The sequence below is a fragment of the Dasypus novemcinctus genome, chromosome 28 (assembly GCF_030445035.2).
Source record: "Dasypus novemcinctus isolate mDasNov1 chromosome 28, mDasNov1.1.hap2, whole genome shotgun sequence".
Taxonomy (NCBI): domain Eukaryota; kingdom Metazoa; phylum Chordata; class Mammalia; order Cingulata; family Dasypodidae; genus Dasypus; species Dasypus novemcinctus.
Window position 1 is genome coordinate 27,009,516 of NC_080700.1, and position 13,115 is coordinate 27,022,630.

The following is a 13,115-nucleotide window of genomic DNA, read 5'->3' on the forward strand; positions in this document are numbered from 1 at the left end:
AAATGTCCGGTACAGTATATATAAAACAGATGAATTAGTAAGTATCCCACTGTCCTAGAGTGAGATAGAATGTTATTTTGTTAAAACAGACATCCTGGACTTCAGATGTCGAGGAGGGAATTTCTGGGAGAGTAAGAAAGCTTTCCGAGCAGCTTGTCCAGCCACCAACAGATGGAAGGACATCTGACAGTCCTCAGTCGCTCCAAGATTTCCACAATTAGGTTTCCCTTTGTCCTCTGCTTGTGTGTAGAACCAGAAGCCCAACTATATAATTTTCCACTGTCACTGTCCTTTGCCTTTTTTCCAGAACACTGCTAAAGCTGGCCACCTGGCAGTACTTCACCACCACACGTTTTGACTATGTCATTTTCTTTGGTTCAACAAAAACGGTTTTGTTGAATTTCTAACACGTTGCAACACAGTGTGAGGTACTGTGGATACAGAAGCCTAGAAGAGGGTTTCTGCCATCAGGGTAGTACTGTCTGGGACGGAGATGGAAGGGGACACAGAACATGGAGAGAGGTAAGGGTCAGATAGCTTGGTGTGACAAAGGGGAGAACCGTTTCTCTTTGTGTGTGTATATATGTGTATGTGCTTGCATGTGTGTTGTGTATGCATGAGTGTGTATGTTTGTATAAGTATACTTGTGAAATGTGTATATATGTACCTGAGTGTGCATGTATTTGTGTGTACATGCATGTGTGAGCACATGTCATGTGTGCGTGTTGCACATATGTGTATACATGTGTAACTGTTTTTTTGTGTGCATGTTTGCATGACCTTGTGTGTATGGTGAATGAGAATGTGAATTGTATGTGTGTATGTGCCTACACATGTGTGTATTGAGTACATGGAGGTTTATGTGTCAGCATGTGTGTGTGTGAATGTGTGTATTTTAGTTTCCTAGGTTGCTTCAGCAAACACCATGGAATGGATTGGCTCAAACAATGGGAATTTATTCGTTCAGTTTTGAGGCTAGGAAAATGTCCAGATCAAGGCGTCTTCAAGGGGAAGCTTTCTTCCTGAAAACTACAGCCTTCTGGGCTGGTGATCCTGGGCTCCTCTGTCACATGGCTGTGTCTCCTGGTCTCTTCTCTTTCAGTTTCCATTGCAGTTTCTTGCTTCTGTGGCTTTCTCTTCCATCTGAATTTCATGCTCTTATAAAGGACTCCAGGAATAGACTGACCCATCCTGATTGGGCAGGCCTACACTTACCTGAAGTAGCCTCATCCAAAGGGCCTACCTACACTGGGTTTACATCCACAAGAATGGATTTTTTTCTGGGGTACATGCAGCAGCTTCAAAACACAGCAGTGTGCATGTGTCAGTGTGTGAAAAATGTGTAGGTGTGCATGAACGTGTATTTGTGCAGGCATGTGCATGTGTGCCTATGTGTGTATATGCATGTAGTGTCTATGTGTGACGTGCCTATGTGTCTATGTGTATCTGTATACGAATATACATGTGTGTATGTATGTGCCTATGTGGATATGTTTGTATGCATGTGGTGTCTATTGTGTGAATGTGTCTATGCATATCTGTGCATGTGTATATGAGTATACATGTGTGTATGCATGTGCATGTATGCACATGTGTGTTTGTGTTTGTGTATTTATATGTGTGTCGGGGGGGTTGGGGAACTCTCCACGGACTTGAGATGAGTCTTGACAAATGATTAGTCTAAAAACTAGAGGAAGAGAAATTCTGCAGGCAGAGGGAGCCGGGCGGGCTATAAAGCCGGAAGGCGTGGTGGGGACCACTGCGCCGGGGTGCCGCAGTGAGAAATACAAGCGGGGAGGGCAGGAAGAAGAACCCACGAGGCAGGCAGGCGCCCACCGCCGCATCAGGAGTTGATAGGTTTGCATTTTCCCTCAAGGGGCCAAAGAGGCTTCGAACCCCTGATGGGTGGCGCTTCCATGGGGTCAGGGAATTCAGGACGTGCCCTGACATAGCAGGCTACTTCCAGAAGGCTACACTCTGTTGGAAACCAACTGCAGAAGCAAACCAGAGAGCAGGTATGTTTGGAAACATAATTTTCTGAAAAACCCTTCCTTGTTCTCCCTTTCCTCCTGACAGCGACCACTTACAGTGAAACCCGACCACGTTCCCCAGCTGCTGACGTCAATGGACTTGTCTGCGTCGGCACCACCAAGTAGCCCCTCAGGGCTTGATTCTAATCTCTGACATGTGGGCAGATGGCATCTCTCCAGAGCCTGGCTCGCCGGCGGCCGTCCACCGAAGGGTGGCCCTTCTCTAGGAGCTGCAAGCCCGCACCAGCCCGGCTCAAGAGGAGGGACCTGGGTCACATTTCAGAGCTCCATTGGAGAAACGAGCCGGGGCCTCCCAAGTTCAACTAATTAGCCGTGGGAGAGTGAGCGCCTACGGGCCATGTGCGAAGATGCTAAGCCGGGAAGCAGGACGAACCTCAGAAGAAGGGAGAAGCAGGGCAAGGCCGGGACCCCGGGGTCAGGCACTGAGCAGAGGCAGCTGGCAGCCCGCCTTCTTCCCCTGGAGATAACCAGAGCTTCCACGTCAGCCCAAGAATGAGCTCTGCCCTTATGGTGCTCATTACAAAAGACTCGCTTTAATTATCTAATCTGCGGTAGAACCAAGTGAACCTAAGGCCTCTGATAAGTCTTGATACACAAGATCCTCTGCGGTAAAGGTCAAGCACTGAAAACACACTGGTCACTGGTAACCCACTGCGGCGTTCTTTGGGAACCCAAATGCCTGTCCAAAGCCCACTCCTCTTCCATACAATTTAAAATTGGTGCTCATAAAAACGAGATGGTGAGTTCTAAAGGTTAAGTGCACCCATTTCATGTACTCAGAAAAAAACAAGTAACTTTGGGCAAGGAAAGCCTGTGTTGTGCTGCCACTGAAGTCATCTGCAACCTGGCAAATTATTTTTAATTAGACAAGACTGTAGTGCCTCCGTAAGCCTCATAGTGCCATCTCAAAATTTTGTAGTGAAATTGGGGTGGGGTCCAGGACAGCCGGGGTTGTAGTCCCATCTTGGAAGAAGGACTCACTCAGGAACTGCCGCTGGAATGTTTGGTCACTTCAACTGTTGCTTTGCCTGTAGGCGGTGGGCCAAAAACAAGCATCTGATTTCAGCAGGTTTTACAAGAATAAAAGACTTTTGTGAGTAAAGCCTTCAAAAGAACACAGAGATAAGACACAACCGGACTGTTCTGTCACTCACATACGCTGTTGATTCACTTTCCCCGCTTCGTGGGTTCCAGAAAGAAGACGACGCACAAGCAGAGATGTCTATCAGTTCAAAGCTAGGAAATATGGTTCAAAGCTGTTTTAAATATGAAACTAAAGGAACATGACGATTGAGGTGATGCTCCCTTCTTAAGAATGCAGACTAGAAACATTACACATTTCAATGCTCAGAAACTCAGTCCAATTCTCTGACTTACTCTGAAGATCACACTGTACCTTCCTCTTTGCTCAGTAAATCTTGACCTAAGGCCAAAAGCCATAAAATGTGACCTGCCCTTCCACAGACCAACACTTCATGTTTTCAAGTTTCTTGAGATTATATAAGAAGGACTCTCAGTGGCTAAAACCCTGCCAGTGAGTGTATGACTTCTTAAGTCACACAAGCAGATCACAAAGATGAATGGCTGGGACCATTAGTTGCGGGAACTGTCAAGTCAAGGAAAACGTGGCTTCTAGCATTTTCTTTTCCAACTAGTTCTTCAAGGCTGCCGTACACACACCCAAACACATTCACACCCATTCACCAAGGAAGGAGTAAATTCAGCTGTGACAGTGTCACATACAACAATATGTTGTATCCTAACAGAGAAATTCCGTATACATTTGGGAACTGGCTCAAATTTTCAGGCTCTGGGCCAGTAAAAACCGTGGGTGGTGTTGGCTGCAGTCCTTAAACAATACCCACAGCCAGATCAGCAGACTCATACAAAGCAACAGCCTTGGAAAGAGCCACTTGTGCTTCTCCAAAAAAAAGGTAAAGTATCAGGACGAGAAGGGAAGAAATGAAAGGGGAACAAAGAAGACACCCATTTACATTGTAAACCCAACAACATTACTGCCTCAAAGGATAAAGTGGGAACCTGCAGCTAATCATAGGGCCAAAAATTCCATTGCAAACTTGGGTTTATTTCTATGGCATCTTTTCCAAGCTGAGTTCACAGAGAGTTCACCCGCATTATCCTATTTGTTACCACTGAAATCCCTTGGAGGCATTTTCCACTCTTACCATCACACCTGCAAATACACTAATGTGTTGACCGTTAAGAGAGAGAGGAAAAGTCCGTAAGATTTGATCTAAGGAAAAAGAAAACTGTCGATTAGGTTTTGTGAATAAGTTTCACTGAACCTAATACCACTTTTTGTCCATCTACCTGAAAAGAGTGAGAGAGTAAAATAAATCCACAGAGATACAAAAGCAAAGAGATAAATAACACAACCTTCCTGCTATGTCATTTTGGTCAAGGAAATAATAAGGCATACAATTTAAAAAAACAACAAAATAAAGAAGCTCATTCAACAGTTAATAAAAGCCAATAGGCAAATACACAAGTGTGGTGTACATCAATGTTTTTCCCTCAGTCTTCCTTTAGATGGTCCACTTGCTATCTTCTGTTAGAGCCCATCCCCTCTTGTTATAGCTCACCAAAAGCTGCTGAAAGTTATGTATCAGAAATAAGATGGCTTTTACAATGGGGATTTATTAAGTTGTAAGCTTACAGTTCGAGACTGAGAAAAATTGTCCAAATCAAGGCATCAGGTGACACTCTCTCCCCAAAGACTGGCTGCTGGTGATCCTGGACTCCTCTGTCAATTGGAAGGCACATGGCGACATCTCACTTCTCCAGGTCTCATTGCTTCCAGCTTCCTGGTTTCCCTGGCATCCTCACTCAGCTTCTGTGGGTTTCCGTCTGTCTCTGCAGCAATCTCTGTCCATATTCATCCCATTTACAAAGGACGCCAGAAAGAGGATTAAGACCCATCCTGGGTTATGCCCTTCTGAAGTAATCTAATCAAAAGGAAGGTCCCACCTAAAATAGGTTCATACCCACAGGAATGGATTAGCTCTAAGGACGCTATCTGGGGTCCACCTAACTTCAAACTAACCCACCTCTTCACTACAGATGTCCCTGTCGTCACATGCCTCATTTCCAAGTCCAACATTTACTCACAGAGTAATATGGTCCTCATCTCTCACCAGTTCCCAGTAAATAGTTGTGAGATGAATAGAGTGGATGAAGGTCAGGCTTACTGACTCTGCTAGGGTTTGAATCAAAGTTGACTTCTACTCCAAGAGACACATGAGCTTAAGAACTAGTAGAAATTATTCAGCCGTGAACAGTTGGTCAGGTTATTTATAGACCTCAGAAAAGAAAGCAATTCTCTAAGTGTGGTCTTCTTTCCACCTGAAGAAAGCTTGAGATACATGTTAACCATCCAGAGTTCTGGGCTCTGGCTCATAGCTACCAAGTATCCATGGCGACTAGAATCAGGAATTCCTGTCAAGTTTTCAAAACAAAACCTTTTGAAACTAGAGATATTGTTTTGTACTTCATTATATAATTCCATAGCATCTATCATGGTGCCAAAAAGAGTAAGTCCAACAAACTTAGTGGAATGGTAAGGCAAATTCTGTAAATGTAAGGGATTATCAAGGTGATTTGTTATTACAGAATGTCTTATCAAATTTAACTGAAAATATGTAGACCTTCAGTTGGAAAATTAGTCACTCACAACTTTTGGTTGTAATTCTTTTGATATAGAAGATGGTTATTGTAATTTTGATATTAGATCATTTTGATAAAAGGCAAAATAAGAAGTCTATTTTTAAAAAAGATGTCATAACTTTAAAATATTACAATTGCAAGTGCGCTATTAATGCATAAATAAAGCAGTCATTTGAAGCCTTCATTTACATATTGGCTATTTAAGTTTTCATATTCAAAAATATGAATTGCCCTCTCATTCCCCAAAAGTTGAGATTGCTTCCAATAACAACACATGTACAATAAGAGAGAAGGAAATGTGAGCTGATCTGGCTCCTGTTGTTAGTTGTCCACTGGGGCCAGTGAAATGATCTCCCAAGGACCTGGAGGTAAAATAAAAGCTTGCCCATCATGTAGGGCAAACATAGACCAAATACAGAACTGTTTTAAAATCAGTGAGTGTAACACATCTTAGGAAAATGCAGAGGGAAAGCTGGTGACAGAAAAGCATTTTTTATCAGATGGCAAGTTAACCCCGGAATCCTATCGCGAGATCAGCATACCAAAGTTGTGATTCAAAAGTTTAAGTCGGCAGTACCTCATATTTTTTAATGTGCCATTTTATGTGATCTATGTATCCTTAAAAAAAAAGATAATAAAGTCTATTTCATCCAAAAAAAATAAAATAATGGGAGGGAAGAAAAGTTTAAGTCTAGTTTTTTAAAACACAGAAAATGGTTTCCCTTAGAAACTGTCTTAAAGTCATGAGAATTCCAGGCAGGGAAGCCCAGAAAAACCTATTTGACATTTCATGTAACTGTAACGGTGCTAATCCAGCTCAAACACAAAGTTTTGGTTTCTAGATCTTGGAGCTAGGATCAGCCTGAGGTCCTTACCAAGAAAGGCTGGCCCTGATATTTCCCCTCTGCTTACAACCAAGGGCTCAGGGGTCCGCAAATTTTCACTAGGACCCTGATCACAGAATTTTTCCTGGAGCTCACTCGAGGGAGCATGGGCTCCCCCAGCACTGAACCAGAACTGGAAAGATCTACTGGAGCTCCCACAAGACAGGATCTTCCATCTTTAAAGAAGCTTTCATCTCTGGGCCTCGAAGTCTCACTTCCAGATGTTAGATCCCTCATAGTGCAAAGATGCTGTGGGATGAGGGATGTGAAAGTCCTCTGTAAATTAAATTAAAACGTTCTCAGTTCAACACAATAGTGTTCTGAATGGCAAGGAATTGAATTAGAAATAAAATCTTGGAACGTAATGGCTGGGACTTCCTTTATTATACTTTTTGCTCTTTCCTGTGTTCAATTTTTTTTTCTCTTACATTGAACTCTGGCTAGTCATTGCTGATTTGAAGTTCATTTCTTAGATTCTCTGGGCAGCCTATGATTTTGTTTATCCTAACTCTTCAAATGCCTCATCTTCCTTTCACTACGTTTCTCTTAAATTTTACTCAGGATTGACAAATCTCTTCTCCATTTACTTTATTCCCTTTTCCAGCAAATATCTCCTTGTCTCCCTTTCTCAACCTTCTTTACAAATATCATTTTCCTTAGGACTGAAGCAGTGTTATCCATTAGAACTTACTGAGAGAACGGAAATAGTCTACCTCTTTGCTGTTCGATAAGTAGCCATGCGTGACCTGTGGCTATTGAATACTTGAAATGTGGTGGTATGACTGAGAAACTGACTTTTTTCATTTCATTGCATTTGAATTGAATGCAATTATACAATTCAAATTGTAGTAGCCCCAGGTGGTGAGTGGCTACCTTATTGGACAGCTTAGATTAGAATTCTTTGTTGCTTTCCACATTGGAACTGAATACACCCACTTTCTACAGGATTTTCTCCCTTCCACTGCACTGAATGGTTCACCATGGAAATCAAGAGTGCCAATTCCTGCGAGCATTGCCTGCATGCATTTGCCATGTGCCCAACTTTCTCCTGGCAGCATTTCCTTCACTTGGTTTTTGGACCACCACATGGCTGCTTTCCATTCTTTCTTGTGGGAGCTCCTTCTCAGCCTTTGTTGGAATTCTCTTTCTGAATTCCAAAGGATGAAAAGCAACAGGGCTCAATTCTCAGCCCTTTATTTTCGCTCATCTCTCTGGGTGATTTCAACCAGTTGGATGATTTCAAATACCATACGTCTTCTTAGTACTCCACAGTGTGTATCTTCAGCTATTATCAGTCCTCACAGCCCAAGAATCGGATATGTCGCTGTCAACCAATGTCTTTGGGATATCTAAAAGGCATCTTACTCTTGTCCAAGACACAAGTTTTCCACACTTCCCAAGCCTGTCTCTTCCCCACCTTAGGAAATGGGCCCACATTTAAAAAAATTTAAAAACCTAGGAGTTTTCTCTCTTTTCATTACATCAAAGCTATCAAGAAGACCTGCCAGTTGCATCTTCAAAATATATATCCAGGTATAACTTCTCATTCTGACAGTCTCTTTTCCCTAAGCCGTTATCATTTCTGTCTTCCATTCTTTGCTCTCCTCTATCTGTTTCACATAAGACTGAGTGATCTTTTAAAATCATGAATCAAAAGACATCACTTTTCTGCAGCAAATTATATAATGGCTTCCCAATGCTTGAAGCCTACAAAGACTAGATGACCTTGACTGCAACTCCTTCTTCCTATATTCGGGCCACCAGGTCTTTCTGCTGCACTTTCAACATGCCAACTCATAGTTGCCTCAGTGCCTTTGCACTTGCTCTTGTTGTTTCAGGGAATGCTATTTCCCTGAGATCTTCTCATGGTGTCTTTATGTCTTTGCTCATGAGTGTCCTGATCTGAGAAGTTTCTACAAGGACTTTAACTAGTGGGTCCCCTGCACTTCCCACTCTTTCCCCTTACCCTGCTTCATTTTCTTCATGCTGCTTATCACCCTCTGAAATTGTATTGCCTGTTTCCTTCTTCCCCAGCGAGGATGGCAACCTATGGAATCAGGGACTATAGCTTGGTACTAATCGGACTACCAAGACTAAATAGAACTTGCACACAGAAGGGGCTAAATAACATTTAAAGAAAGATTAGTGAACATGGCCATTGGAAGAACACTCTCAGCTAAAATCCTCTTCCTGCTGGCCCATGTGGGAGGTTGTTGTGGGTTTTCTGAATATACAAAAAACAGACAACAAAGAATTTATGCATGTTTTCCTATGGCAAATAGGCCTAAATAGACAAATTGATCAAATTTCAAGATGGCCACCACCTTCTCTGCATTAGAAACAGAAAAGCACACCTGTTTTGTACATTAGGAACTTGGCTTCCAAGGTTCCATTCACTCTATTTCATGGAAAATTTTTAAAGAAATCAGGAACTTTTGCTGGAAAATCATCAGGTAAAAGTAATGAAAGTGATTTTGGCATTGAAAATGCCTTTGCACGTTAGTGAGAAAGGGTGTGATTCTTCATTGTAATATTAAATTATTAATTTTCCACTGGTATTTATTTATTCAAGAAAGTGTCCCCTCTAAGGTCAAAAAACAAAAAGAAAACAAAAGGCACACAAAGTACATTTAAAGACTCCTGAAGGCCACTTCTGTATTCCCATGGCTTTAATTTTACTTTCAAGCCAAAGAAGGGCATGTTTTTTAGGGTAAAACCAAATATAAGTATTTATTAATACTCTGAGTGTTGAAACTAGACATATAAAAAGTTATATAGCTAATGAAAATATGTTAAGGGAAGTGGATCTGGCCCAATGGATAGGGCATCTGCCTTCCACATGGGAGGTACAAAGTTCAAACCCAGGGCCTCCTGACCCATGTGATGAGCTGGCCCATGCGCAGTGCTAATGTGCACAAGGAGTGCCGTGCCACGCAGGGGTGTCCCCCGCGTAGGGAAGCCCCAACATGCAAGGAGTGTGCCCCGTAAGGAGAGCTGCCCAGCGTGAAAAATGTGCAACCTGCCTAGGAGTGGTGCCGCACACATGGAGAGCTGATGCAGCAAGATGATACGACAAAACAAAACACAGGTTCTGGGTGCCGCTAACAAGAATACAAGTGGGCACAGAAGAACATACAGGGCATGGACACAGAAAGCAGACAATGGGGAGGGGAACAGGAGAGAAATAAATAAAAACAATCAATCAACCAATAAAATAAATCTAAAAAACAAGGGAAAGAAAATACATTAAAATAAAAATGCTTATGGGGAAAAGCTAACTAAATTATCTCTTGCATTGAAGACAACTTCTTTATTGGCGGAATTTTCTGTAATATTTAAAGTAATACACATTCAGGATTGCAGATTTGTAATTTAGTTCACAGTTATGTTAGACTACAATGGTTAATATGCTTAAGAGATACAATAATCCTTCTATTGTTCAATATGCTTTATCAACCACATTTGTAAAAGATGATAAGCTTTCACTTCCAGTTATTGTGATTGCTCCCACTCTACCCCAAAATGCACATATAGAAAATGCATTTGCTTACTGCAAATAATGGACTCTGTATATGGCTATACTGTGCTCTAAAATTATTGTGTTATTTAAGACATTAACTTTGGCATGACTGAAAACAGGAATTCTATGACACCCACAGAAAATTGGGAAATCCTTGACAAGTAGACTACAAAAAGAGAATTACTCAATTTTCTGGAGCAAATGGTGTGATGACATTAGAGGACAAGTTGAACACTGAGAATCCCCACATCTGTCCCCATCATAGCTTGTTTTCTTGGCCACTTTGTCCATAAAGTCCCACCCCAGAAAGAAGAGAGGACGCCAGGGCGGGAGACATGGGATGTCATAGCAGAGTTTCCCTTTTACCTGTCACATTGCAGGAATCCAGGGCACTTTCTGCTGGGTCATTGCTCATCTGCCCCCGAGAGTCTGTCCTTCTGGATGTCAGCAAAGCAGGCCCTTTGCTCCCACTTCGGAGCGGGAAGGGGAGGCAGCTGGCTGGAGAGAACAATAAGGATATGGTATGAGCATGACCTACTGAAAAAGGACTGTTGTAACTTGGACGTTTGCAATCACGATAGAGTACCAGCATAGATAGAGCAGAACTAGGGCTCCAATGGACTGTCCTTTTGGGGTCCCTTTGCCACTAATACAGATGGTGTACTCTGGAGTCCACTCAGACTCATATCAGGATGTGGGCAAACACACGCAAACACAGCTCCAAGCTCTCGATGCAGAGCTGTGGAGAGCAGAAACTTACTTGAGCTGCAACATTTGGAATTCTGGTCTTGTCTTGTGGACTCTTTCAAAGATTAACTCTTTGGAGGGGTTTTAAGAGCTATGCTTCACTTGGGAGACTTTCCTAAGGAGATTTTCAGTTCAGCCTAGAACTTTCAAGCAGACCCAAACTGTAAGGATATGACTGTGTATATGTCTCAGTGGGGTGGGGGCAATGAGATGAAGGTGAGAGGGGATGATGAGGGAGAAGAACTAAATTCAACATCCTTGGTTAATATTTACCTTCACCTATGGTCAGCTCAGGTACAGATCTTTTAAGAACAACTCAGGGATTCTGCCAGCTCATTCATCAGACAAGGGGTTCTCAGATGCATTTTTATGACTCAACAATGCCAGGTGTTCTATTATGTGTAGGTTACTTGAAACTTCTTTTGCTTGGGCAGAATGACATATAAGGGTGTTGCTCGGTTGTAGTCTTCATTCTAGGGGTGATCAGTTAGCATCTGAGATGCCTTGATTGATGGCACACTTCACAGCTGGTTAGCATGTGAAAGAAGCCTCAAAATCTCATACTCCACCAGTGGCTATTAGAAATTCTCTATCTGTATTGACGATTGACCCTATAGGATTTTTAATCAGCATAATGGGTGTAAACCATTATTTTCCAATGGTATAATGAGTGGTGTTCAAGAAATGCAGATTGGCTAGAATATTTTATGGGCTCTACCATGATGGTTTAGGGAAGGTACAAGACTAAGGGTTCCATCCACTCTGTGCAACTGCTGGGTGGAAGACTCTGGTGGGTCTCAAAGGGTTTGCTGAATGTGGCTGATAATATTGTCCTGCCTTGAGTGAAGATTTCATCAGAGGTGATTGTCAGAATGCCTAACGGGACAAAGGGTATTCATTAAGTGCACAGACTGCCATGTGTGTCTTTCTGTCTGCTTCCTTATAAATATTCGCATGTGCTGTAGAATTCGGCCTGAGATTTGCTTCATTCTATGGGAGTCAGATTATAGGAAAGGAGTACTTTTCAACTTTCTCTATTCGGGCATACTGACATCTTCCATTAAGAACCAGACAGCTGTGAAATAGCAAAGTGGCTTGAGTCTGTTTGCAACTCCAGTTCTTCTGCTGTTGAAAGTAATTTGTTACGATCAACAGAAACTTAAATATGAAAGCATGAGAAATGTTGCCATTTTTCTTAAAACCATATTAAAAGGAGTATATTCAGACCTCTCATTCGCAATCTAAACAGCTTTCTAGAGAGAAGAAGAGAGGGGATGGAGTTTCAATTATCTCTTGGCCATGGCCCCAGATATTCCCAAGAGAGAGCACTGGACAAATGAATGTCATAGGGTTAAAAAAGCTGGAGAAGGATCGTGGTGGTGGGGTGAGATGCTGCAGGGATTGTGCCCCCACAGAAGTTATGAACAACCAACAAGAACTGACTGAAACATCTTTTTCAGGGCTCCAGGAAATAGTTAATTGACTGCAGTGACAGTGAGTGTTAAATCAAGAAAAAGGCAACTTAAAAGCAGGAGCATCTTTGGGTGTCCTGGTTGGCTCGTTCCCCATCTCCTCACTGGATTGGTGCAGAGCCAGGCCATGCCATGCCTGGCCCAGTCTGTCTGGAGGTGGTTGGAAAACCTTGCTGTCCCAAAATTTGCCCTGCATGTAGAAGGTGGCTCACCAAGCTCTCCTACAGAATGCTGTGGGAGCGCAGTCAAGTCTTGCTGCTGGGGCCAATGATTCCTGGCTGTGTGACATCTAGCACAGTGCTTAGAGCCATAAGGAAACTGTTTCTTAGGAAGAGGGATATTTGTATCCTTGTATACATGGGAATTCCTAGGACCACATGCACATGCCCAAAACCAGATACCAGTACAGAAAGGACCAGGGAGACCCCTGTGCTTTGCCCTGGCACTATTCTCTAAACTCATCATATGGATGAGCCCAGAAGGAGAGCATGTGCACAGGTCATTCTGCAAAAACTGGGAAACCAACTCCAATCAGGATAAATCCAAATGGACCTAAGCCACAGCATATTATTATATAATCAGACAGTCGAGTGCCAAAAAGAAACTATTCTGAAAGTCCCAAGAGAAGCAGTGAATCATGTACAAGGGAACCTCAATAAGATTATGACCCAATTTCTCATTTAAAAATGAAAAAGCCCCATGGAGGTAAGAAGTCAGTGGAAGGACATATTTAAAGGACTGAAAGCAAAAAATTGTT

At 42.5% G+C, this 13,115-nt stretch overlaps 1 protein-coding gene across 3 annotated transcripts in view; it reads right to left on the bottom strand.

The window, feature by feature from the left end:
* The window catches only part of PDE10A (phosphodiesterase 10A), a 763,936-nt gene that overhangs the window by 391,372 nt on the left and 359,449 nt on the right, over positions 1-13,115 (bottom strand). For all 3 annotated transcript variants that reach the window (XM_004465920.5, XM_058289686.2, XM_071212528.1), the window contains exon 2: positions 10,506-10,637. In XM_004465920.5, the coding sequence (XP_004465977.2) occupies positions 10,506-10,637 (132 nt within the window). The remainder of the gene's footprint in view (positions 1-10,505; positions 10,638-13,115) is intronic.